Source organism: Macaca fascicularis, chromosome X (assembly GCF_037993035.2).
Source record: "Macaca fascicularis isolate 582-1 chromosome X, T2T-MFA8v1.1".
NCBI classification, from domain to species: Eukaryota; Metazoa; Chordata; class Mammalia; order Primates; family Cercopithecidae; genus Macaca; species Macaca fascicularis.
In genome coordinates, this window is record NC_088395.1 from 46,954,525 (window position 1) to 46,981,507 (window position 26,983).

A 26,983-nucleotide genomic window follows, 5' to 3' on the forward strand; every position below is an offset into this window, starting at 1 on the left:
TTGCATTTCCCTAATGACTTGTATTTCCCTAAATGTTGAGCATTTTTCATGTACTTATTTGCCATCCATATATCTCTGGTAAAGTGTTTATTCAAATCATTTGCCCATTTTTTTTATTGGGTTATTTGTTTTCTTATTATTGAGTTTTTCAGAGCTCTTTATATATCCTGGATACAAGTCCCATGTTATATGTATGTTTTGCAAATACTTTTTTCCCAGTTAATAACTTGTCTTCTCTTAAGAGTGTCTTTTGAAGAGCAAACATTTTCAATTTGGGTAAAAGTTCAATTTCCACTCACTTTTTCTTTTGTGGATTGTGTTTTTGTTTTTACATCTAGGAATTTTTTTTCTTTTTCTGAGACAGTCGTGCTTTGTCGCCAGGCTGGAGTACAGTGGCGTGATCTCGGCTCACTGCACTATCTATATATACACATATGTATGTATATATACACACACATACATATATGTATATACATGCATACATATATATACACATATATACATATGTACACATATACACATATGTATATACGTATATATGTGTATATACACACATAGTGTGATCTATATAGAGATATATATGTAAAGAGAGATATGCCTGTTTATGAACTCTCTATGCATTGATTTGTGCATCTAGTAAGCAATTGTTTTTGTCTGAATATGGTTGAATATGAAGAAGCCGCCAAGAGAATGTATTTAGGAGCCAGAATGTCTATGCCTGAGACTAAGATCAAGCACTGACTCACAGTGTGTCCTTGGACAAATTATGTAGTCTCCGTGTGCCTCAGTTTTCTCAAGTATAAAACAGGGATAATTACAATACACAGCCCTTATAGGGGTTTTTATGGATTGAGTGAATGATTATAGAGCACTTAGTATGGTGCCTGGTACACTATAGTGCTTCTTATACTCCTGAATCTTTTTACTTCTATTGGGACTGGATTTTCATTGGAATTAACAAATCCCATTATTTTATCTCACATTATCATTATGGGAATTTAACTGTGGAGATGAATTTTAATGAAAAATTTGTATTGCTTCTTAGATAATAAGATGTTCATTTTTGTTTTCTGTTGGGAAAATAATGCTTAACTTGGTTTAATAGATGTAGGACATTAAATTGATATCAGATGAATTACAACTCTTGAAATTTTTCTTTGATTTTTTTTTTTTGAGACAGAATTTGGCTCTTGTCTTCCAGGCTGGAGTGCAGTGGTGCGATCTCAGCTCACTGCAACCTCCGCCTCCTGGGTTCAAGTGATTCTCCTGCCTCAGCCTCCCAAGTAGCTGGGATTACAGGCGCCCACCACCACGCCCAGCTAATTTTTGTATTTTTAGTAGAGACGGGGTTTCACCATGTTGGCCAGGCTGGTCTCGAACTCCTGACCTCAGGCAATCCACCCACCTCGGCCTCTCAAAGTGCTGGGATTACAGGCGTGAGCCACCATGCCTGACCACTTTCCTTGATTTTTTAAAGCATATTCGTAACCTTTTAAGGATTGTAGTAAGAAATATGGTCTAGGCCACGCATGGTGGCGCACGCCTGTAATTCCAGCACTTTGGGAGGCTGAGGTAGGCAGATCGCTTGAGTCCAGGAGTTCGAGACCAGCCTGGACAACATGGCGAAACCCCATCTCTACAGAAAATACAAAAATAAGTTATGCGTGGTGGTGTGCACTTGTAGTCCCCACTACTCAGGAGACTGAGGCAGGGAGAATTGCTTGAACGGTGGAGGTCGAGGCTGCAGTGAGCTGTGAGTGGGCCACTGCACTCCAACCTGGGCGACAGAGTGAGACCCTATGTCAGAAAAAAAAAATACAGTCTAAACTAAACTCACTTCATAAATGGCTCTTAGGAAAAAAAAATTTAAAACATGACCTTTCCGTGTTTGTGATTGTAGACACTTTATTTCAGAACTAGTAACCTGCAAAATTACGATGGATTTCAGTTTCAGTTGTTTATTATTACTTTTTTTTTTTTAAGTGTCAGGGTCTTGCTTTGTCACCCAGGCTGGAGTGCAGTGGCACGATCATGGCTCACTGCAGCTTTGAACTCCTGGGCACAAGCAGTCCTCCTGCCTCAGCCTTCTGAGTAGCTAGGACTACAGGTGCACACCACCATGCCCAGCTAAGGGTTTTTTTTTCCTCTTCCACCAACTCACTTCAAATAATCTGCTAAGTTTTAAAAAACTTTTTTAGAGCTGGGGGTTGTCACTGTGTTGCCCAGGCCAGTCTCAAACTCCTGGCCTCACTAGGCCACTGGCCCACTCTCAAGTAGCTGGGATTACAGATGTGAGCCACTGTGTCTAGCTTTGTTTTGAAAAACTTTCAGGAATTGTTGAGAAAGTACAGCAACATAAATCTTAAATTTCTCCTTGGAAGGCTGTGCTGACAATCCAAATAATTTTATACTACAGAACTATTTAGCTATAAAATCTTTAGCTATCAGATTAATTTCTCCCTATGAGCTAAGAAAACTGGAGTGTCCAGAGAAAATACTTAGGATAGTAAATTACATTTAACTCCTCAGCATTGGCAGCTGTTATGGACTGAATGTTTGTCAAATTCATATCTTGAAGCCCTGCCCCCCTACACATGGCTGTATTTGGAGATGGGACCTCTAAGGAAGTAATTAAGGTTAAGTGAGGTCATAAAGGTAGAGTGCTGATCTGATAGGATTAGTGTCCTTATAAGAAGATTCAGTTAGCTTACACTTGCTCCCTCCCTCTCCTTCACACAGAGGACAGGTCTGGTGATGACATAGCAAGAGGATGGCTTTTGCAGTCTGAGCAGACTAAAACAGGATGCCATAACAAAATACCACAGACTGGTGGCTTAAATAACAGAAGTTTATTTCTCACAGCTCTGGAGCCTGGAAAGTCCAAGATCAAGGTGCCAGCAGATTCAGTGTCTGGTGAGGGCTCTCTTCCTGGCTTACAGACAGCTGCCTTCTTGCTGTGTCCTCACATGGCCTTTCCTCTGTGATTCATCCTTCTGCCTTACCTCCTACAGCCATTGAATTATCAGTCTGCTGATTCTCTTTCCTCAGTATTTCTCAAATTCATCCCATCATCTTCTTCCCTACTAACTACAGCTCTGGTTCCAGCCCTTTCTGTATGACTACAATAGTCTCTCAGATCAATCCATGTTCCACATGTCCTTATCTCATCAGAGTAATTATCCTGACATGTAAATTTTGCTTATTTAAATCTTTCTCTGGTTCCCTCTTGTCTGTGGATAACGTCTAAGCTTTATAATCCGGTTTCTGCCTACCTCTGTAGCTTCATCTACTAGCATTCTGATAGCATGTGTAACACCAAACTACTTTCAGTTTTCCTCCCACTCCCTGAAGAATTTTACTTTGTTCCTTCTGTTACTTTTACCTGGCATGGGAAGGGAGGGTCCTTTATTCCTATCCCTTTTACCTGATGAGCTCTAGCTTATCCATTCTCACGTTTTGCAGAACTTCTACCCCACTTCTCTTCCCCGCCCCAGAGGTCCCTTCTCTGTCCCCTCCAGAATATTCTCAGCATCTCTCATTACATGGTCAAGTTGTTTTTAGTTTAGTTTAGGTGAATGTTTACTTCTTTTATGGAAAGAGCTGGTCATATTCATTTTAGTGAGTAAAACAATGTCTGGCTCATACTGGGTATTCAAATATTTGTAGAGTGACTGAACATCCAGAAAGTTAAGGTAACATTTTCAAGATCAGGTTGATTATAGGGGACAAAATTGGGACTGGAAAACGAGTACCTCTTTTATTGCCTCATACTGCAGACCAGTACTCCTCCTAGTACAGCATGTAAAACTGGCTAAGTACAATACCTATTGTGCAATTACTAAGTCAATTTAAGCTCGTTTGCTAATTATTAAGATGATTAAATTTTGCTTTGTAAATCAAATTTTTACATATTGTATATATGGGAGCCTATGGGGTGCATGAATAGTTTTGCATGAAATTTATATAGTCACAAACAGTTATAACAGTTGAAGTAGATAAGAAAGTCACATGGAATAAACAAAAATAGGCTTTTAGTGACCATATTTTGATAGGTCAGTTAAAATTAAAAAATCAATGTGACATTTTCCAGGCATACTGTTTAAAAGATTATATGGGCTGGGCTCGGTGGCTCACGCCTGTAATCCCAGCACTTTGGGAGGCTGAGGCGGGCAGATGACCCAAGGTCAGGGATTTAAGACCAGACCAGCTAACATGGTGAAACCCCATCTCTACTAAAAATACAAAATTAGCTGGTCATGGTTGCGCACGCCTGTAATCCCAGCTACTTGGGAGGCTGAGGCAGCAGAATCGCTTGAATCGCTTGAATTCAGTTAGCTTGCACTTGCTAACTGAATTAAGGAGGTGGAGGTTGCAGTGAGCCAAGATCGCGCCATTGTACTCCAGCCTGGGTGACAAGAGTGAAACTCCATCTCAAAAAAAAAAAAAGAAAGAAAGAAAAAGGCCGGGCACGGTGGCTCACGCCTGTAATCCCAGCACTTTGGGAGGCGGAGGCAGGTGGATCACGAGGTCGGGAGATCGAGACCATCCTGGCTAACATGGTGAAACCCCATCTCTACTAAAAATACAAAAACAGGGGCCAGGCGCAGTGGCTCACGCCTGTAATCCTAGCATTTTGGGAGGCTGAGGCGGGCGGATCTCGAGGTCAGGAGATTGAGAGCATCCTGGCTAACATGGTGAAACCCGGTCTCTACTAAAAAATACAAAAAATGAGCCGGGCGTGGTGGCGGGTGCCTGTAGTCCCAGCTACTCGGGAGACTGAGACAGGAGAGAGCCGAGTTCGCGCCACTGTACTCCAGCCTGGGCAACAGGGTGAGACTCCGTCTCAGACAGAAAAAAATATATATAAAAACAAAATTAGCCGGGCATGGTGGCAGGCGCCTGTGGTCCCAGCTACTCAGGAGGCTGAGGCTGGAGAATGGCGTGAACCCGGGAGGTGGAGCTTGCGGTGAGCCAAGATTGCGCCATTGCATTCCAGCCTGGGCGACAGAGCGAGACTCTGTCTCAAAAAAATAAAATAAATAAATAAAAATAAAAATGAAGGAAGGAAGGAAAGAAAGAATGAAAGAAAAGATTGAGGCCGGGCGCAGTGGCTCAAGCCTGTAATCCCAGCACTTTGGGAGGCCGAGGCGGGTGGATCACGAGGTCAGGAGATCGAGACTATCCTGGCTAACATGGTGAAACCCCGTCTCTACTAAAAATACAAAAAACTAGCCGGGCGTGGTGGCGGGCGCCTGTAGTCTCAGCTACTTGGGAGGCTGAGGCGGGAGAATGGCGTGAACCCGGGAGGCGGAGCTTGCAGTGAGCCGAGATCACGCCACTGCACTCCAGCCTGGGAGACACAGCGAGACTCCGTCTCAAAAAAAAAAAAAAAAAAAAAAAAAAAAAGAAAGAAAGAAAAGATTGAGCTATAGTTTGGAAGATCTAAGGATAGAAATGGCCAAATTTGAAAAATTGCATTGTAGCTTAATAAATGCTTGAATCAAATTTGCTTGCATTTACATATTGTGATTCTTGTGCCTTCAGGTTCTTCTGTTTTCTATAGCATATTGCAGAAATCAGTTGGGGTTTAGAAACTGAGACCCATACATTGATTTGAAAAAGGATAGAGAAATATATTTCAGTCTGGGTACATTCCCATTTTCAGAATTTTATTTTATTATTTTTTATTTTTTATTTTTTTGAGAGAGAGAAAGTCTCACTCTGTCCCCCAGGCTGGAGTGCAGTGGTGCGATCTCGGCTCACTGCAGCCTCCACCTCCAAGGCTCAAGCTATTCTTCTGCCTCAGCTTCCTGAGTAGCTGGGATTACAGACGTGTGCCACCACGCCTGGGTAATTTTTTTATTTTTAATAGAGACGGGGTTTCGCCATGTTGGCCAGGCTGGTCTCGAACTCCTGGTCTCATCTGATCCTCCCACCTCGGCCTCCCAAAGTGCTGGGATTAAAAGCAAGAGCCACTGCACCCAGCCTCAGAATTTTTTGGAGAAGTAGAAGTTTTAAAAATGAAGCATCAAAAAAGAAAAGGTATCAGAAAGCTGAAATAGCAAGGTTGTGTCACTTGGGTTAAGTCACGGGAAAACTCAAACCATAGTGTCACAGAGGCTACCCTTTAGCTTTCATGCCCAGAACACAATTTAATAGCAAAGAGAATGGATCTGTCTTCTGGGAGGTGTGTATATTGACTAAGATCATAAGTTTTATATTATTATTGAGAGAAACAATTTGTCCTGTTCATTTCCTTATTGTGTTTCAAAGTCATTGAGATTAAGAATTTCTATTTCAGCACTAAGAACTGTGCCTGGCAGCCAATAGGCATTTAGTTGATATTTGTTGAATAATGTTAATAATACTCAAGGTCTGTGTTTTGTTCCTGCAGGTTGATCCAAAAGACTACATGTTCAGTGGACTGAAGGATGAAACAGTAGGTCGCTTACCTGGGACAGTAGCAGGACAACAGTTTCTCATTCAAGACTGTGAGAACTGTAACATCTATATTTTTGATCACTCTGCTACAATTACCATTGATGACTGTACTAACTGCATAATTTTTCTGGGACCCGTGAAAGGCAGCGTGTTTTTCCGGAATTGCAGAGATTGCAAGTGCACATTAGCCTGCCAACAATTTCGTGTGCGAGATTGTAGAAAGCTGGAAGTCTTTTTGTGTTGTGCCACTCAACCCATCATTGAGTCTTCCTCAAATATCAAATTTGGCTGTTTTCAATGGTACTATCCTGAATTAGCTTTCCAGTTCAAAGATGCAGGGCTAAGTATCTTCAACAATACATGGAGTAACATTCATGACTTTACACCTGTGTCAGGAGAACTCAACTGGAGCCTTCTTCCAGAAGATGCTGTGGTTCAGGACTATGTTCCTATACCTACTACTGAAGAGCTCAAAGCTGTTCGTGTTTCCACAGAAGCCAATAGAAGCATTGTTCCAATATCCCGGGGTCAGAGACAGAAGAGCAGCGATGAATCATGCTTAGTGGTTTTATTTGCTGGTGATTATACTATTGCAAATGCCAGGAAGCTAATTGATGAGGTAAGGACAAAGAGAAGAGAAATAGTCATACACCTAGATTTAAAAATGGACCACTATGGAGTACTTCCATTCTTTTCAAATTGGCTATTGGAAATACAGGCAACCCTCAAGTTATAATCCTTTGCCACCACCCCCTCCCCCAATAGATTCGTCTGTAAGTAGATTGCTGGGGCCTCAAAATACTTTCTCAAAGAAACTTTAAAAATATATATATAATTCAATTCAGTAAGCATTAAGCATTTGTTTGTAAGTAGACTGCTTGGGCCTCAAAATACTTTCCCAAAGAAACTTTAAAAAAAAAATTCAATTCAGTAAGCATTAAGCACCTATTATGTGCTAGTTACTGTTATATTTCACTGATGATAGGATGTCTATTTGTTTTCCATGGTTTTGCTTATCTGGAATGCATCTTATAATTGATAGCAACTCAGAAATGATGAACTACAGTATATGCTGGAGATGAAGATACATAGACAAAATTCTCTGCCCTTAAAGAGTTTTCATTATACTAGATGATTTCCAGAGAAGCTCACAAAAGTAGTACTGCTTAGTAAAGCATGACATTTTATAATTATTTAGTGGGGAAATTTCTTTGGAGTTCTAATTGGTTAGGGGGTAAGAAAATGCAATGTGTGTGTGTGTGTGTGTGTGTGTGTGTGTGTGTGTGTGTGTGTGTGTGTGTGAGAGAGAGAGAGAGAGAGAGAGAGAGAGAGAGAGAGAGAGAGAGAGAGAGAGACGGGGTCTCGCTCTGTCGCCAGGCTGGAGTGCAGTGGTGCGATCTCGGCTCACTGCAACCTCTGCCTCCCGAGTTCAAGCAGTTCTCCTGCCTCAGCCTCCCAAGTAGCTGGGACTACAGGTGTGCACCACCACGCCCAGCTAATTTTTTTTGTATTGTTAGTAGAGACAGGGTTTCACCATGTTGGCCAGGATGATCTCGATTTCTTGACCTCGTGATCTGCCTGCCTCAGCCTCCCAAAGTGCTAGGATTACAGGCATGAGCCACCACGCCCAGCCAAAAATACATTTAGGAATACAACTTTTGGACCCTGTTGTGACTGTGACAGCAACCTCCACATTATGTTCCTTATTTTCCTTTATTGCCATAGAAGGGAGCTTGATGCAGAAGAGTGAGATGGAAGCTAGGTTGGCAAAACTCATAGGCTTATGAACAGTGGGTCTTGGTGAGCTCATGAGTAGAGAAGGGTTTTTGGGGTTGCAGCTTCTGCTTGAAAAATAATTGGAGATACAGAGGTTAGGGGCTCCAGAAGCAGCAGTTCCTTAGTTGATGGGTGCTCCAGTGGGAAGACAGCAGTAGGATGTATTGATTATGCATTAATCAGGTACCTTCAAGAGGAATCTGTTTGAATTTAAAAACCAAACTGACAGAAATGGAGAAGTGAATGGAAAACCCATCAAGTCTCTTTTTTTTTTTTTAAGACAGAGTCTCACTTTGTCTCCCAGACTGGAGTATAGTGGCGCCATATCAGCTCACTGCAACCTCTGCCTCCTGGGTTTAAGCGATTCTCCTGCCTCAGCCTCCCGAGTAGCTGGGATTACAGATGCCCGCCACCATGCCTGCTAATTTTTGTATTTTTAGTAGAGACAGGGTTTTGCCATGTTGGTTAGGCTGGTCTCTAATTCCTGACCTCAAGCAATCTACTCACCTCGGCCTCCCAAAGTGCTGGGATTATAGGTGAGAGCCACCATGCTTGGCTGGAAAACTCATCAAGTCTCTTTTTGAGTGGATTTTTTTTAAAGTTGGAACATATCAAAAGGAATGATTTTAGGAAAATATTAAAAATGAATACCTCTCAATAGCTATACATTCCACAATGTAGAAAATCCATGTAGAAATGTCTGAAATCTACAAAGTATATCTGAGGTATAGTTTTTAAACCAACAGAAGTCAAAGTATAATTTTAAAACTTCTAGATTTTCTTTTTTGCTTATGCCTATGTGATAAAAACATTCTATGAATCTGGTAAGATATAGAAAAATGTGCTTCTGGCTTTTGAGCTATCTGATCACATGTTAATCCAACATCTGAGAGGTAAATGCTTTCATTATGCTGTATGGTGATTTTTTTTTAAAAAACTACATACAATTTTCAAAATATGTAATTATTTAGGTTAAACTCCTTTTTCGTAGGTAATGAGGAGTGGACATAAAGAATATTTAGCATGCTTAAAGAGAAAAGCCATCTAGGCCAGGCGCGGTGGCTCAAGCCTGTAATCCCAGCACTTTGGGAGGCCGAGACAGGCGGATCACGAGGTCGGGAGATCGAGACCATCCTGGCTAACACGGTGAAACCCCGTCTCTACTAAAAAATACAAAAAACTAGCCGGGCGAGGTGGCGGGCGCCTGTAGTCCCAGCTACTCGGGAGGCTGAGGCAGGAGAATGGCGGGAACCCGGGAGGCGGAGCTTGCAGTGAGCTGAGATCCGGCCACAGCACTCCAGCCTGGGCGACAGAGCGAGACTCCGCCTCAAAAAAAAAAAAAAAAAAAAAGAGAAAAGCCATCAAAACAGTGTTTCTTCATGAGTCATCAAATGTTCTTAACCTTTTAACCTTTGGTATCTGGTATGTGAAATGGGAGTGTTGTGTGCCCTTGAAAAGAATATGACCAGGAAGAATGATGTTCTTTAGATATCCCCTGGAATACAATATAAACAATAATCCCACAGCGATAATAATAACTAACACTTACATAGTGTTTACTATATGCCAGGCACTATGGAAAGGAATTTAAATGAATTAACTCAATACTCAAAACAACTCTATGAAATAAGTGCTATTATTCCCCATTTTACAGATATGAAAAATAGACCAAAAGAGGGTAAGTACCTTGCAAAAGATCATTCAGCTGGTAAACAGCAGAGCCATGATTCCAGTCCAGGCAGTCTAGCTGTGTAGGCCACACCTTAACCCTTAAATATGATGCTGTTATGCTGCCTCAGTGGTAAAGGCAAGTTGCTGAATGCCTGGTGGAGCAGGAATGTGACTGAAAGCATGTGGACTCTAGGGCCTTCCAGTCTAGGGACTATTTGGCTATAGTTATCTTATTCTGAAAGTACAGAATTAAGGAATGAAGAGAACAAACAAAAAATAAAATACCAAGTACATGTGAAGAGGGTATCAAAACATGCTGAAAGACAAAAGACTTACATATTATATTGAGAGATTACATTTTTAAAAAATGAAATGAGTTCACAGGGAAATATGTATAGAAGCTAGTGAATCTTGAGATGAAAAAAATAAAACTTGAGTCTTTCTCATGTCATAACACAAGTGTCTTAGGACAGCTTAGACTGAAACTATGATTGCTAACTCTATATTTGTTAAACCCCAGGAGGATCACAGAATTTTGTTTCACATTGTTTTAATGCATTAAATACTTTTTTTTTTTTTTTTTTTTGCAATAGGAAGTATACAATTTGAGAGAGGGTAGGAAGTCTAAAAAGGCTGGGTAAAGCAGAAAGTACACTCCATAGGAAGCCAAGAGAAGTTACTAGACTTTGGTTTTCTCACGTAAAAATCAGATTCCAGCCAGGCGTGGTGGCTCTCGCCTGTAATCCCAGCACTTTGGGAGGCCGAGGCGGGTGGATCATGAGATCAGGAGTTCAAGACCAGCCTGGCCAAGATGGCGAAACCCCGTCTCTACTAAAAATACAAAAATTATCCAGGCGTGGTGGTGGACACTTGTAATCCCAGCTACTCGGGAGGCTGTGGCAGGGAATTGCTTGAACCCACGAGGCAGAGGTTGCAGTAAGCCAAGATCACACCACTGCACTCCAGCCTGGGCGAGAGAGCAAGACTCTGTCTCAAACACAAACAAACAATAAAAATCACATTCCTCGACTTTTCTTACCTACATCACAGATATGTACAGGATAAAGTAGAATAAAATAGTTTGAATTGTTTGGGAGTATTTCATCATCTGAAATTGAAGTTGGGTAGTTACCACTATTTTTAAGTCTTTAAAAGTAGAAGAATTTTCATGAAAAGGAGTCTCTCCAAATATCTGTGGGGAAATATTAAAGTATAGTTTATTATTTAGGTAACATTATTTTGAAGTAATCATCATAATCATATCAGTTTGTGTTTATAAAATGAGATATGATAAGCACTCTAGAAAATAAGAGAGGTAGAATTGTTTCTGATATTTTTATTTTACAGTCATCTGGCAGTGATGTCCATGTAATTCTCTACAATTTTTAAATGTATGTTTCTTTTTTTGGAGGCAGCATTGAATGAGGGTATTTCAAGATTCTGAAATAGGATTTGAGTTTGATAAAATTTGATGGAATGGTATGGAATAATGTAGCCATAGGATGAAATACTATTAGCCATTAAAACTGATTTTATGTAGAAAATGTCACAATCAAGTAAGTGAAAATCTGTAGAATATTATGTAAGTAACTGATTCTTTTAAGTAGGTAAATCTGGAAAGTTATAGATACTTAAATGTTAACAGTCGTTTTATTAAGAGGTTTTTTTTTTTTTTTTTGTAGTTCTGTGGATTTAACAATGAGCATATATTATTTCTGTAATGGGAGAAAAAGAAAACTGGGAGGGTATGCCTGTATGGCAGTAGCATCTTTTAGTTGTAGCACCCTGGTTGATATTTCTTCATTTCTATTTTTTATTTTTCAAATGTTCTGTGTTGAGAATATATGTTACTTTTAATTATTAAAAACCTAACAAGCTTTGCTAAAAATTAAGTGGTTGGAATAACTACTTTTTTTTTTTTAGAGACAAGGTTTTGCTCTGTTGTCCAGGCTGGAGTGCAGTGGTGAGATCATAGCTCAGTGTAGCCTCTAACTCCTGGGCTTAAGGGATCCTCCCACCTCAGCCTCCTGAGTAGCTAGGACTACCGGCACACACCACCACACCTGGCTAATTTTTAAAAATTTTTTATAAAGATGGGGTCTTGCTGTGTTTCCCAGGCTGGTCTCAAACTCCTAGTCTCAAGCAATCCTCCCAACTTGGCCTCTCAGAGTGCTCGGAATGCAGGTGTGAGCCATGATGCTGGGCTGACTTTGCATTTTTAAAAACTACTTTCATAATTACTTTAAAAATTAATATGTCCTCATTGTGGAGAATTATAGAAATAAGAAAGAGTAAAATAAGTTTAAAATCAATACATAATTGTGCCATACCTTGAATAATCTTTTTAGGAATAATTTTTAAATTTATTTAGTCTGTAATCGGATTAACTAGGTTTGAATCACAGCTCTGTCACTTAATTGTTAAATGTCCTTGGGCAAGTTCCTTAATCACTGTGCGCCTTAGTTTTCACATCTGTACAATGAGGGTAATGATACCTACTTCATGAGAGGGTTAAATATATATATGTAAAGTACATAAAACTGCCTGCCACATAGTAAGTGCTCCATAAGTGTGATCTACCATTATTGTGCTATACTATATAAATTTGTATCATGCCTTTTTAAATTAACATTATTGGCCAGGTGCAGTGGCTCATGCTTTATAATTCCAGCATCTTGGGTGGCTGAGGCAGGAGGATGGCTTGAGCCCAGGAGTTCAGGATCAGCCTGGCAACATGGCCAGAACCTGTCTCTACAAAAAAATTTTAAAAATTAGCCGGGCATGGTGGCACAGGCCTGTAGTCCTAGCTGCTTGGGAGGCCGAGGTGGGAGAATCGTTTGAGCCCAGGAGTTTGAGGCTGCAGTGAGCTATGATTGCACCACTACATTCCAGCCTGGGCAACAGAGTGACACCCTGTCTCAAAAAAAAAAAAAAAAGAAAAGAAAAATAAATAAAAGTAAAATTAACATTATTACATAAGCTTTTCCTCATTTTATTATAACATCTTTGTTGTATTTAATGAACTATGATAAATGTAATGAACTATGGCATTTCGTCATATGACTGTACCATAGTTTACTTAACCATTCTCTTCTTATTGGACATTCGCAGTATCACCAAACTAAAACTTCCATCTGGTCGTAGAAAAATTTTAATCATGTTTTAAACTTGAGAGATAATTCACATTTATTTGACCCTTACTCTTAACTGCAGTACTAAACCAGAACCACCCATCTGTAAGAAAGAATCTCATATATATAGTGAGAACTTATTATAGCAAACACCCTGAATTAGACTTATAATTAAAACAAAAATCAGTGTGCTGTTGTTGCATTTTATACAGAGAAATACTAGAATAGGAAATCATTGTTTTAGTCTCAGAAGTTCATTTTAAAATCTCAATTAAATTTTATTTTCACAGATGGTTGGTAAAGGCTTTTTCCTAGTTCAGACAAAGGAAGTGTCCATGAAAGCTGAGGATGCTCAAAGGGTTTTTCGGGAAAAAGCACCTGACTTCCTTCCTCTTGTGAACAAAGGTACCTTCTGGATGATTGGTATACTTTTGTGGATATTTTCTTTACATACCAATTTGATTTACTTTTGCCTTTAACATTTCTTTTACATTGCCTTCTCTTTCTCATTTGTTCTTTTTTTTCTGTTATTGTTCAGAAATGTCAAAATTTCACATCACTCAAGGAGCCCTAGATAACTAACTAGAAATTAGTTAACTAATTTTTTTCCCTTTTTTTCCCTATCCTTTTTTTTCCCCTATCCTCTGTTCTTAGTACTGAAAGTCACATTTTATTATGTATCTTATTATTTTAATTATTGTATTATCGTTGTACCTTTATAGTGTGAGTAAATATTTCATACTCCCTGCTCAGAGTTGCAAAGCACTTGATAAAGATTCTTTCTATCTTCAGTGTGCTTTAATCATACCAGAAAAGAAATAAGAAATATAAAGTGGTATACTATTTTATGTATTTAATATGATTGATTAACTTCCTGTGTATAATTAGAATTGTTTTCCCTAATGGGTAAATGCCACCAATAAATTTCAGATACTGGATATAGGTCTTCAAAGAGAGGAACTTGAGTATGTGTGCCCACCTGAAGGGTTACTGTCTGCCTACCTGTATTTGAAGGTGTATTGATTCTAGAGGACAGAGTACTCTTTACCTGTTCAGAGTGGGTACATTGTTTGCTCAAGGCTCATCAGGCTTTCCTTGACTGGCCTGAGCAAATATGTATAGTAATATGCAGTGTTGATTGGGTATACCCTAGAGAGAGGGCCCATCTGCATTTTATGTGCTCTTTATGTATAAAAACATTATAATAAACTGCAAAAATCTGTATGCAAATGTTAGAGGATTGTTAGGATAATAAGTCATGCTGGGTGTAACTCAGCTGGTAAGTATTAATGCAGTATTTGATAATACTTTTGTGGTTACTGTAGTGGTAGCAAGGACTTGCTGTGACCCCTGCATGACTCTACCCCAGAATATATGTAGGAAATTCTGACCTGGCCCCTTTAATGCAACCATTTTGATGTGGGAACATTTGGAAGCTTGAAAGTGAACCTTTAACCTCTTAGCAGCTTTTGGAAATTGAATCAGGTAATAAGTGTATTGGACATACTAAAGTGTGAGAGTTAGGAATAAAGTGAGCCTATCGGTAGGGCTAAATTAATGATTTATGTACTTGTGTGATGTTAGTGAAGTAGTATTACAGAATTGTTCCAACCCAAATATAGTATCTGCATTTAAGTAACAGAAAATTCCACATGGAAGAAGTAAAATGTTCTATTGCTGCAAAAAGTAGAACTAAAAACAGTAAGCAGATGTTGCAGGAATTTCAGCAAATAAATATCATACAAACAAGTCTTAAAAACCAGAGATGCCTATAGGAGGTATTCAAAGACTGATGAGTTCATATCAAAAGATCTTAGGAGCCAGCTTGAAGGAGTTTCCATGGGCCAAATTCGGGACAATTTAACAATTAAAAAGAATACTGGGACTAGATGTAGTGCTTAACCCCTGTAATCCCAGCATTTTGGGAGGGTGAGGTGGAAGGATTGCTTAAAGCCAGGAGTTTGAAACCCACCTGGGCAACGTAGCAAGACCCTGTCTCTACAAAAAATACAAAAATTAGCTAGGGATGATGCACACCTGTAGTCCCAGCTACTCAGGAGCTGAGGTGGGAGGTCGCTGGAGCCCAGGAGCTTGAGGCTGCAGTGAGTTATGCTCACGCCACTGCACTGCAGCCTGGGCAACAGAGCAAGACCTTGTCCCCAAAAAAGAGAAGAAGAATGAAGGTAATGATTTAGCAACATAAATCTATGCATCCATATTGTTAAACAAAAAGGGGAGGGAAGAAAAGAATGTTCATCTGCTGTTTACAGAATATTGTGAGCTAAAAGATGCAGAAGGAATGATGGACTTTGGAAATCACCATTTCCAACCCCAATGTAATAATTATTTCAGACAAAGATTATCAGTGGGTGCTAAAACTATTGGGGTAAAAGTTGCTAAGAAGTAGGATATTTGGCTGGGTGTGGTGGCTTATGCCTGTAATCCCAACACTTTGGGAGGCCAAGGCGGGTGGATCACGAGGTCAGGAGTTTGAGACCAGCCTGGTCAACATGGTGAAACCCCGTCTCTACTAAAAATATGAAAATTAGCCCGGTGTGATGGCAGGTGCCTGTAATCCCAGCTACTCGGGAGGCTGAGGCAGATAATTGCTTGAACCTGGGAGGCAGAGGTTGCAATGAGCCAAGATTGCGCCACTGCACTCCAGCCTGTGTGAAAGAGCAAGACTCTGTCTCAAAAAAAGAGGATATTTATACATCCTAATTCAAAGGGGGAAACCTTTACAGCAGAGATTTGGTGATCACCATGTTAACCCGGTGATCAAACAGCATCTTTGATGGACAGCCTGACGTGTGTTATTTGTGATGTGATGCAGTGAAAAAAATACACAACATCACATGTAGAGTGTTCTTGCCAAAGTAGCCTGAATCTAATTGAGCCAAGACTTCTAGTTTGTAGGAAGAAAATAAATATGTTAAATGACACCATAAGGAAATAAGACAAATCCAAAATAGAAGACCTTCTACAAGACAACTGGCTAGGTCTCTTCAGACAGTATAATGGAAAACAAAAAAGATGGGGGAATTATTCTGGATTAAGAAACTAAAGAGACATAACTAAATGCAATGAGTGAACCTTGATTGGATCTTAGATTGGGTTGGAGTGAGCTGTAAAAGGCATATTTGGGACAAGTGGGGAAGTTTGAAGATGAGATAGAATTATCGTTAATATCCTTTGCTATGATAATGGTGGTGTGGTTATGCAGGAGATACATGCTGAAGTGTTCTTATGTCTGCTACTTTCAAATGACTCAGCAAAACAAAGCATATATGTGCAGATAGATGGTGTTTATTTTGTAATAAAGCAAATGGGGACAAATGTTAACTTTTGGTAGGTGTAGGTGAAGGGCAAATGCATATTTATGCTATTCTTTCAACTCTTCTATAATGTATAGAAATTTTCAAAATAAAAAGTTGGGGAAAACTTTTAAGCTGCTCAGCAATGCATTGATTCCTGTGGAATAGTGAGTAGGCTGGCAGTGGTGATATTCTAGCAGGAGTTGGATGGACTGGGCCCTTATCTAAAAGCGGCCATCAGTCATCCTAAGGCAGGGTTTCTCAACTGTGGCAGTACAGACATTTTAGGCCAGGTAATTCTTTGTTATGAGAGGCTGTCCTATACCTTACAAGATGTTTGGCAGCATCTCTGGCCTGTACCCATTAGATGCCAATAAAACACCACCCCAGTTGTGGTAACCAAAAATGTTTCCAGATGTTGCCAGATGTCCCCAGGGGTGTGGGAAGGAGGCAAAATTGCTCCCAGTTGAGAACCACTGTACTGAACTAAGGGTGGTCTTAGTTATTATATATGTTTTTGAGAATTCCCATGTATCTTAAATAATTTGCACCTCAGAATCTCTCAATTTTCCTCTTTAGTTGCAATAGTCACATTTATTTTTAATATTTAATAAAGCTATTTGACTGCTTAATAAGAGAATTCATTGTTTTCCATCATGAGGATCTCCAAATCTGGATAATTCTCAGAATCATCCAGGGTGCTTTTAAAAATGTACATTTTCAGCCAGGCACGGTGGCTCAGACCTGTAATTCCAGCACTTTGGGAGGCTGAGGCAGGCAGATCGCTTGAGCCTAGGAGTTCAAGACCAGCCTGGGCAACATGGCAAAACCCTGTCTCTACAAAAATTAGCTGCGTGTGATGGTGTGCACCTGTAGTCCTAGCTACTTGGAGGCTGAGGTGGGAGGATCACCTGAGCCCAGGGAGGTTAAGGCTGCAGTGACCCATGATCGCTCCACTGCACTCCAGCTTGGGCAGCAGAGTGAGACCTTGTCTCAAATACATAATACATAAACAAATTTCCCCTCCCCTCCCCTCCCCTCCCCTCCCCTCCCCTCCCCTCCCCTCTCCTCTCCTCTCTTTTTTTTGACAGGGTCTCACTCTGTTGCCCAGGCTAGAGTGCAGTGATGCAGTCTTGGCTCACTGCAACCTCTGTCTCCAGGGCTCAAACAATCCTCCTGCCTCCGACTCCTGGGCTCAAGCAATCCATTCACCTCAGCCTCCCAGGTAGCTGGAACTACAGTCATGTGCCACCATACCCAGTTAATTTTTGCATTTTTTGTAGAGACAGCATTTTGCCATGTTGCCCAGGCTAGTCTCGAACTCCTGGGCTCATGCAATTCATCCACCTCAGCCTCCCAAAGTGCTGAGATTACAGGCATAAGCCACTGAGACCAGCCAATAAGCAAATTTTCTACTCCCTCCCCAGAAAGCCTAATTCAGAAATCTTTGAGATGTACCCTTGGAATATTCCTTTTTTGATAGTTCTCCAGATTAGTCAGACTTGGGTTATTTTGTTTTAGGGAATAATTCATTCAGTTATTCAACAAACATAGTAGATGAGGTCCGAGAAGTAGTAGAGAGAGAGTCAGATAATGTAGGGCCTTGTAGGCCACTGTAGAGACTTTGGCTTCTATAGTAGTCTGAGTGAGATGAGATGCTACTGGACATTTGTGGGCTTTTTTGAAATAAACTTTTTATATTGGAATGATTTTAGGTTTACAGAAAAATTGCAAAGATAGTACAGAAAGTTTCTGTATATCCCTTACCCAGCTTCCCTAAATGTTAACATAACCATAGTACATTTGTCAAAGCTAAGAAATTTACATTGGTAAAATGCTAACTTAAACTACAGACTTTATTCAAATTTTACCAGTTTTTCAACTTACGTCCTTTTTCAGTTCCAGAATTCAGTCCAAGATCCCACATTGCTTTTTGTTGCCATGTCTCCTTAATTTCCTGTGACAGATGTGACATTTCTTCAGTTTTTCCTTGTTTCTCATAATCTTGAAACTTTTGAATAGTAGCGGTCAATTATTTTGTAGAATGTTCCTCAATTTATGTTTATCTGACATTTTCCTCTGGTTAGACTAGGGTTATAGGTTTTTAGGAAGAGGAAGTGCCCTTCTCATCCATGACATCACAGGGCACATGATGTCAATATGAGGTGGTATCTGCCAGATTTCTCTGCTGTAAAGTTTCCATGTTTCCCTTTCCACTTGAAAATGAGTCACTAAGATCAACACACAATCAAGGAGAGGAGAATTAAGCTCTAACATTGGGAGACAGGAATATCCACATACATTATTTGGAATTCTGTAAGAAAGATTTGTCCTGACTGGGCGTGGTGGCTCACGCCTATAATCCCAGCACTTTGGGAAGCCGAGGCAGGAGGATCACGAGGTCAAGAGGTCAAGACCATCCTGGCCAACATGGTGAAATCCCATCTCTACTAAAAATAGATAAATTAGCTGGACATGGTGGCACACACCCATAGTCCCAGCTACTCGGGAGGCTGAGGCAGGAGAATCGTTTGAACCTGGGAGGTGGAGGTTGCAGCGAGCTGAGATCATGCCACTGCACTCCAGCCTGGGTGACAGAGTGAGACTCTGTCTCAAAAAAAAAAGAAAAAGAAAAAAAAAAGAAAAATTTGTCCCTTCTTCCCATTTATTCAGTCATTTATTTCTCATGGGTGTGTATTTTATTCTTTAAGTTATAATCCAATACTATCAAATTGTTCTGGTTTTAACCATCTGGAGCTCTTTTAGGTTGGCTTTTTTGTCCCTTTGACATGCCCCATCCTTTTGAATTTTGAACACTTCCTTACTTTCTGGCCCTACAAGATGCTCCAGGCTCATCCTGTATTTTTCCTTGCTCCAGAACTAGTATCAATCATTTCTCTAAGGAACCCTGGTTTCTTTTATTCTAGAATGATAGTTAGAAGCCAAGATCTGGGTGCTAGGTGTGTCCTTTGCTAATGGAATACCACTGGTTCTAGGCCTTTTCAACAGACAAAGGTAAAAAGTACATGTATGACTATTAACCTGTATATACACACACATCTATAATCCTGTATCTATCTATCTATTAAAATACCTCTGACCCTAATCCGGCACCACAGGGTTCATTCTAGCATCCCTTCCCTTGCTTTTTTGCGACTTCTTACTCTGAAAGTGAGAAACCTGGCTTTCATTATGTACATTTTATTCACTTATTTGTTTAACCCTAGTATAAATATAATATAGTTTTAGAATTACTAACCCATACCCCTGTGAGAAACTTATTTACCAACTAGAGTGCAGTTGGTATTGTATAGTCTTGTCTTTAGCCTTACAGTAGCCACTCAAAACAGTTTTCCAAAGTCCTGAGGTCAGCTCCTTTTTCCCTTATCCCCTTCATTGAAGTATTGGCACACATTTATAATACTGTTAGATTCATTTGTCACAAGCTGCATTCCATCCTTGGATACCATGACATCTTGGTTAATTTTTTAAAATTTGCATACAGTAACATTCATTTGGCATGAGTTTTGATGAGTGCATTAAGTCCACCACCCCGTTTATCACCCCAGTACCATAGAAAACAGTTCTCCCTAAAAATTTCCCTTGTGTGGCCCCTTTAGTCAGTCAACCACAACTCCTGGCAACTGATTTGTCTCCTATCCTTATGATTTTGTCTTTTCCAGAGTGTCCCATAAATGGAATCATACAATATGTAGCCTTTTGAGTCTGGCTTCATTTATTAAAATGCATTTGTGATTCAGCCTTCTTGCTAGGTGACTCGATAACTTGTTCCTTTTTTTTTTTTCTTTTTTCTGACAAAGTGTCTCGCTCTGTTGCCCAGGCTGGAGTGCAATGGTACGATCTTGGCTCACTGCAACCTCCGCCTCCTGGGTTCAAGCGAGTCTCCTGCCTCAGCTTCCCAAGTAGCTGGGATTACAGGTGCCTGCCACCACACCCAACTAATTTTTGTATTTTTAGTAGAGATGGGGTTTCACCATGCTGGCCAGGCTGGTCTCGAAGTCCTGACCTCAGGCGATCCACCCACCTCAGCCTCCCAAAGTGTTGGGATTACGGGCATGAGCCACCGCTCCCAGCTAACTTGTTCCTTTTTATTGCTGAATAGTATTCCTTGTATTGATGTACCAGTTTGTTTTTCCATTCAATTATTGGACATCCTGCTTGTTTCCAGTTTTTGCCAATTATGAATAAAGCCACTATAAACATTTGTGTGTAAGTTTTTTTTATTGAGGTAAAATATACATACATAATTTACCATCTTTGCCATTTATAAGTATACAGTTCAGTGGTAATAAATACATTTACATTCTCTTTTTTTCTCCACATTCCCTCTCACCCCACCGTCCCCTTTTCCAGCCTCTGATAACCACCAATCTACTCTCTATCTTCACGTGATCCACTTTTTTAGCCCCCACATATGAGTGAGAGCATGTGATATTTGTCTTTCTGTGCTTGGCTTATTTCACTTAACCTAATGGTCCCTAGTTCCACCCATGTTGTTGCAAATGACAGGATTTCATTCTTTTTATGACTTAATAATATTCCATTGTATAAATGTAACACATTTTCTTTATTTATCTGTTGATGGGCCAGTTTCATATTTTGACAGTTGTGAATAGTGCTGCAGTGATCATGAGTGCAAATATCTCTTTGACATATTAATTTCCTTTCTTTTGGATCTGTACCTAGTTGTGGAATTGCTGGATCATGTTGTAGTTCTATTTTTAGTTTTTTGAGGAACCTGCATTGTGTATAGGTTTTTGAGTGTATATAACTTTTAAAATCACTTGGGTAATGTGCTAGCATTTAGTATTGTCAGTTTTCTAATAGGTGTGTCATGGTATCTCATTGTGTTTTTTAAATCAACTTTTAATTTTGGAATAATTTTAGATTCACAGGAAAGTTGTCAAGATAGGCCAGGCGTGGTGGCTCATGCCTGTAATCCCAACACTTTGGGAGGCCGAGGCAGGAGGATTGCTTGAGCCCAGGAGTTCAAAACCAGCCTAGGCAACATAATGAGACTTTGTCTCTACAAAAAGGAAAAAAAAAATGAGCCGAGCATGGTGTCACGCGCCCGTTGCCCCAGCTACTCTGGAGGCTGATCTCAGGAGCGAGGCAGAGATGCCCTCCATCACTATTCTGTAAGTGTTCAGTCTCACCATTAGGAATGATGTAAGGAGGCTGGGCGCGGTGGCTCATGCCTGTAATCCCAGCACTTTGGGAGGCCGAGGTGGGTGGATCACTTGAGGCCAGGAGTTTGAGACCAGCCTGGCCAACATGGTGAAACCCCATCTCTACTAAAAATACAAAAAATTAGCTGGGCGTGGTGGCACTTGCCTGTAATCCCAGCTACTCGGGAGGCTGAGGCAGGAGAATCACTTGAGCCCAGGAGGTGGAGGTTGCAGTGAGCCAAGATCGCGCCACTGCACTCCAGCCTAGGAGACAGGGCAATACTCCATCTCAAAAAAAAAAAAAAAAAAAGAATGATGTCAGTGGCTGGGTGCAGTGGCTCATGCCTGTAGTCCCAGCACTTTGGGAGGCCGAGGCAGGTGGATCACTTGAGCCCAGGAATTTGAGACCAGCGTGGGCAACAAGGCAAAGCCTCATCTCTACAAAAAAATACAAAAATTAGCTGGGTGTATGATGGTGTGTGCCTGTGGTCCCAGCTACTTGGGAGACTGAGGTGGGAGGATCACTTGAGCCTGGGAGGCAGAGGTTGCAGTTAGCTGAGATCACACCACTGCACTCCAGCCTGGTGGGGAGTGACCTAAGGAGATCCTGTCTCAAAACAACAACAACAACAACAACAACAAAAATGATTGCAGGTCTAGGCACAGTTGCTCATGCCTGTTATCCCAGCAACTTGGGAGGCCAAGGCAGGAAGATTGCTTGAAGCCAAGAGTTCAAGACCAGCCTGTACAAAATGAGACCCCCATCTCTTAAAAAAAATTAAATTAAAATTTTAAAAGGATTTGTGTCAGTTGTAAGTTCTCTCTCTCTCTCTCTCTCTCTCTCTCCCCCCCCCCCTCCCTCCCTCCCTCCTGTAGTCCCAGCACTTTGGGAGGCTGAGGCAGTGATTCTCCTGCCTCAGCCTCCCGAGTAACTGGGATTACAGGCATGCACCACCATGCCCAGCTAATTTTGTATTTTTAGTGGAGACAGGGTTTCCTGATGTTGGTCAGGCTGTTCTCAAACTCCTGACCTCAGGTGATCCGCCCGCCTCAGCCCCCCAAAGTGCTAGAATTACAGGCGTGAGCCACTACGCCCAGCCGTCAGTTGTAGATTTTCATACATACTTTTTCTTTTTTTTTTAAGGCAGAGTTTTGCTCTTATTGCCCAGGCTGGAGTGCAATGGCATGATCTCGGCTCACCGCAACCCCGGCCTCCTGGGTTCAGGTGATTCTCCTGCCTCAGCCTCCCGAGTAGCTGAGATTACAGGCATGCACCACCTTGCCCGGCTAATTTTGTATTTTTAGTAGAGACGGGGTTTCTCCATGTTGGTCAGGCTGGTCTCGAACTCCTGACCTCAGGTGATCCGCCCGCCTCGGCCTCCCAAAGTGCTGGGATTATAGGTGTGAGCCACCGTGCCTGGCCCAGGACATAACTTTGTTTAATGTGTGTTTCTGTTTAAAGATACATTATTTAGTATATACTGTTGATTCATTAACATTGAACTCACAGCCAACAGCACTAGAACTCATGCTGGAGAAAAGCTTATCTAACACATTGTCTCCCGAGGCACAGCACAGCCTTCCTCAGTTTAGGAGCCATTAGATAGCACTTCAGCACTGCGTTTGGGGGCTGTTTTATTTTATTGGAGACAGGGTCTTGCTCTGTCACCCAGGCTAGAGTGCAGTGGTGTGACCATAGCTCACTATAACCTCAAACTCATGGGCTCAGGTGATCCTCCCACCTCAGACTCCCAAGGAGCTAGGACTACAGGTGCACTCTACCATGCCCAGCTATTTTTTTTTTTTTTTTTAACATAAAGGAGACAAGGTCTTGCTTTGTTGCCCAGACTGGTCTTGAACTCCTGGGCTCTGGTGATCCACCCAACTCAGACTCCCAAAGTGCTGGGATTACAGGCATGTGCCACCACACCCAGCCCCCAGCTATTTTTCTTTAAACAATATTGTAGAGTTGGGGTCTTGCCGTGTTACCCAGGCTGATCTCGAACTCCTGGCCTCAAGCAATCCTCCCTCCTCAACCTCCCAAAGTGCTGGGATTACAGGCATGAGCCACTGTGCCTGACCTAGGGGATATTTTAAACAGGCAAAATCACCAACAAAAAGCACAAAAATGTGAAAAATATGGCACTACCTAGACTTCACAAAGGACACTTTCTTATAGTACAATAGCTGAAACAAAAAGGCGGAGTGTCACCTTGTTCAGCCTCAGCTGGGAGCACGCACGTCAGGCAATGCAAATTTTTTGCCACTGTGCATGTCCACAAATAACCATGAAAGCACTGCAAGCATTGATTTGGGGAGTTACAAATGAATTTTAGCAAGTAGGTAAATTTGAAATGAAGGGATCTGCATATAATGAGGATTGACTATATTTGTTATTCAATGTTACAATTTTTCCTTTAAGCACTGCTTTAGGTGCATCTCACAAATTTTGATATGTTGTATTTTCATTTTTATTTAATTCAGAGTTTGGCAAAATATGGCCCACTGCGCGCTTTAATAAATGAAGTCTTATTGGAGCACAGCCACGCTCATTCTTTTTTTTTCTTTTTTTTCTTTTTTTTGAGATGGAGTTTTGCTCGTCACCCAGGCTGGAGTGCAGTGGCATACTGCAACCTCCGCCTCCCGGGTTCAAGCGATTCTCCTGCCTCAGTCTCCCGAGTAGCTGGGATTACAGGTGCCTGCCACAACGCCTGGCTAAGTTTTGTATTTTCAGTAGAGATGGGGTTTCACCACGTTGGCCAGGCTAGTCTCAAACTCCTGACATCAGGTGATCTGCCCGCTCAGCCTCCCGAAGTGCTGGGATTACAGGCATAAGCCACTGCACCTGGCCACTCATCCTTTTATCTATTATGTTATGATACACAAAGCCTGAAATATTTCCTGTCTGGCCCTTTACAGAAAAAGTATGTTGACCCCTGATTTAGTTAAAAATATTTTTTAGTGATCCACAGATTATTTAGAAGTATAATTGTTTAATTTCCAAACATTTGGGGACTGTCCAGGTATATTTCTATTATTGATTTCTAAATCCTGTTATGGTCCAAGAATGCGCATTTGTATGATTTCTGTTTATTAAAATGTGTTTTATGGCACAATATGGCTTATCTTGGTGAATAGTCTATGTGCATCTGAGAAGAATGTGTAATCTGCTGTTGCTTGGTTGAATTTTCTATAAATGTCCACTAGGTCAAGTTGGTTGATAGTGCTATTCAGGTTATTTGTATCCTTGCTGATTTTCTGCCTACTTGTTCCATAAATCAATGAGAGAGGAGTGTTGAAGTCTCCAACTGTAATTGTGGATTTGTCTGTTCTCTTTTCAGATCCTGTCAGGTTTTGTCTCATGTATTTTGAAGCTCTGTTATTATGTGCATACACATTTAGGATTGTTATATCTTCTTGGAGAATCTTTCATTATTATGTGATGTCCCTCATTTTTTTTTTAAGAGAGGGGTTCTTGCTCTGTCACCCAGTCTGGGGTACAGTGGTGCAGTCATAGCTCACTGCAGCCTCAAACTCCTAGGGCCCAAGTAATCCTCCCACCTAGGCCTCCTGAGTAGCTGGAATTACAGACACAAGTCACCATGTCCAACTCTGATGTCTTCCTTTATCTCTAATAGTTTTCCTTGTTCTGAAATCTACTTCATCTCAAATTAATATAGCTACTCTAGCTTTCATTTGGTTAGTGTTTCATTGTAAAGATTTATCTCTTTTCTTTTAGCTTATCAAGGCTGTATATTTAAAATGAGTTTTTGTAGACAGCATGTAGTTGGTTTTTGCTTTTTAATCCAGTCTGTCAGTCTCTTTTAACTGCCATATTTAGACCATTCACATTGAAAGGGATTATTGATACAGTTGGATCAAAATCTCTCATCTTGCTAGCTGATTTCTACTCCATTTGTTCTTTTTTTCTTATTACCTTTTTTTCTTTTTAGCAATTTTATAATTCCACTTAATTTCCTTTATTGACTTATATTTATACCTCTTCTTCAAAAACTTACTTAATGGTTATGTTGGGTTTTACAGCAAATATTTTTAAATAATTTGAGTCTACCTTCTAATATTACACAACTTCACCTGTCATCTAAGGACCTGATAACATTATATTCTTAATTCTTCTTTCTCATCCCTGTGTCATTATTGTAATATATTACTGTTGTATATGCTATAAACACCTAATACATTGTTAATGTTATTGCTTTGAACTGTTTTTTTGTTTGTGTGTGTGTTTGTTTGTTTTTGAGACAGGATCTCACTTTGATGCCCAGGCTGGAGTGCAGTGGCTTGATCTCGGCTCACTGCAGCCTCAACCTCCAGAGCTAACATGATTCTCCTACCTCAGTCTCCCAAGTAGCTGGGACTACAGACATGCGCTACTACACCTGGCTAATTTTTGTATTTTTTTGTAGAGATGGGGCTTTGCCATGTTGCCTAGGCTGGTCTTGAACTCCTGGGCTAAAGCGATCTGCCTGCCTCAGCCTCTCAAAGTGCTAGGAATACAGGGGTGAGCCACTGTGCCTGGCCTGAACTGTCACTTATTTTTAGAGCAATTAAAAATAAAAATATAGATCATACTTTATAGGCAGTTTTAGAGCAGAGGAATGTCATGGTCCTTTTAAAATGTAAATCCTGTCACTGGTTGCTTTAATGGGGAAGCAAAGAGACCAGCTAGGAGGCTGGTGCAGTAATCTAATTGAGACATAGTGGCTTGTTCCAAGGTCATGTTAAATAACTCAGAAGGGTTCACTAGATAAGACATCCAGAAATCCTTTTTGTCTGCTTCAGAGTCTCACAATTTTTCATGACAGCTGAAATATTTAGATCTAAAGCTACCACGAACTATCTGAATAAGATGTTCATATTAAAACACTAAAAACATGACCAGTAATCCTTGTTGACCTCATAGTTCAGTTAGAAATAATCACAGTAATTGGCATCATCATTAGATAGAGGGACAAATAGTAGTGTTTAACAAGTGCATTGTCAACATTGTAATTTTTTAAAAAATTTAGTAGTGCTTAGTAAGTGCGTTGTCAACATTGTAGTTTTTTAAGGGTTTTTGTTCGTTTAATACATATGAAAAGAATGCATAAACAAAGAATTGAGACATGAGAAAGCATTGGTTCAACACTAATGAAGCTACAATAATTAGGATTTGGAAAGGTGGAAAAGATTGCCTAAACATTTTTAAAAATTGGAAACTGCAACCAAAATAAGCTGATAAAAATCCCTATTAACACTTATGAATAGTCTTCATACTCTTCCCATGATTTTTATTAAACTAGAGAGCCTCACCTGGCTGCTCTAGGATTCTTCATATGCAAAACAGAAATAAGGGGATTCCCCTGACAGTTCCCCATGTTGTTCTTTTCCCCACCCCCACCCGACCCTGAGCTTCTTAATGAAGCAGGCCTCCATCCTCCTAACTTGAGAGGATGTGAAT

General features: G+C 40.6%; 1 protein-coding gene across 1 annotated transcript in view; it reads left to right on the top strand.

Annotated features, from left to right (window-relative positions):
* Window positions 1–26,983, top strand: part of RP2 (RP2 activator of ARL3 GTPase) — a 44,319-nt gene that overhangs the window by 9,318 nt on the left and 8,018 nt on the right. The window contains exons 2-3 of the mRNA XM_005593388.4: window positions 6,395–7,060; window positions 13,310–13,424. Coding sequence (XP_005593445.1) covers window positions 6,395–7,060; window positions 13,310–13,424 — 781 coding nt within the window. The remainder of the gene's footprint in view (window positions 1–6,394; window positions 7,061–13,309; window positions 13,425–26,983) is intronic.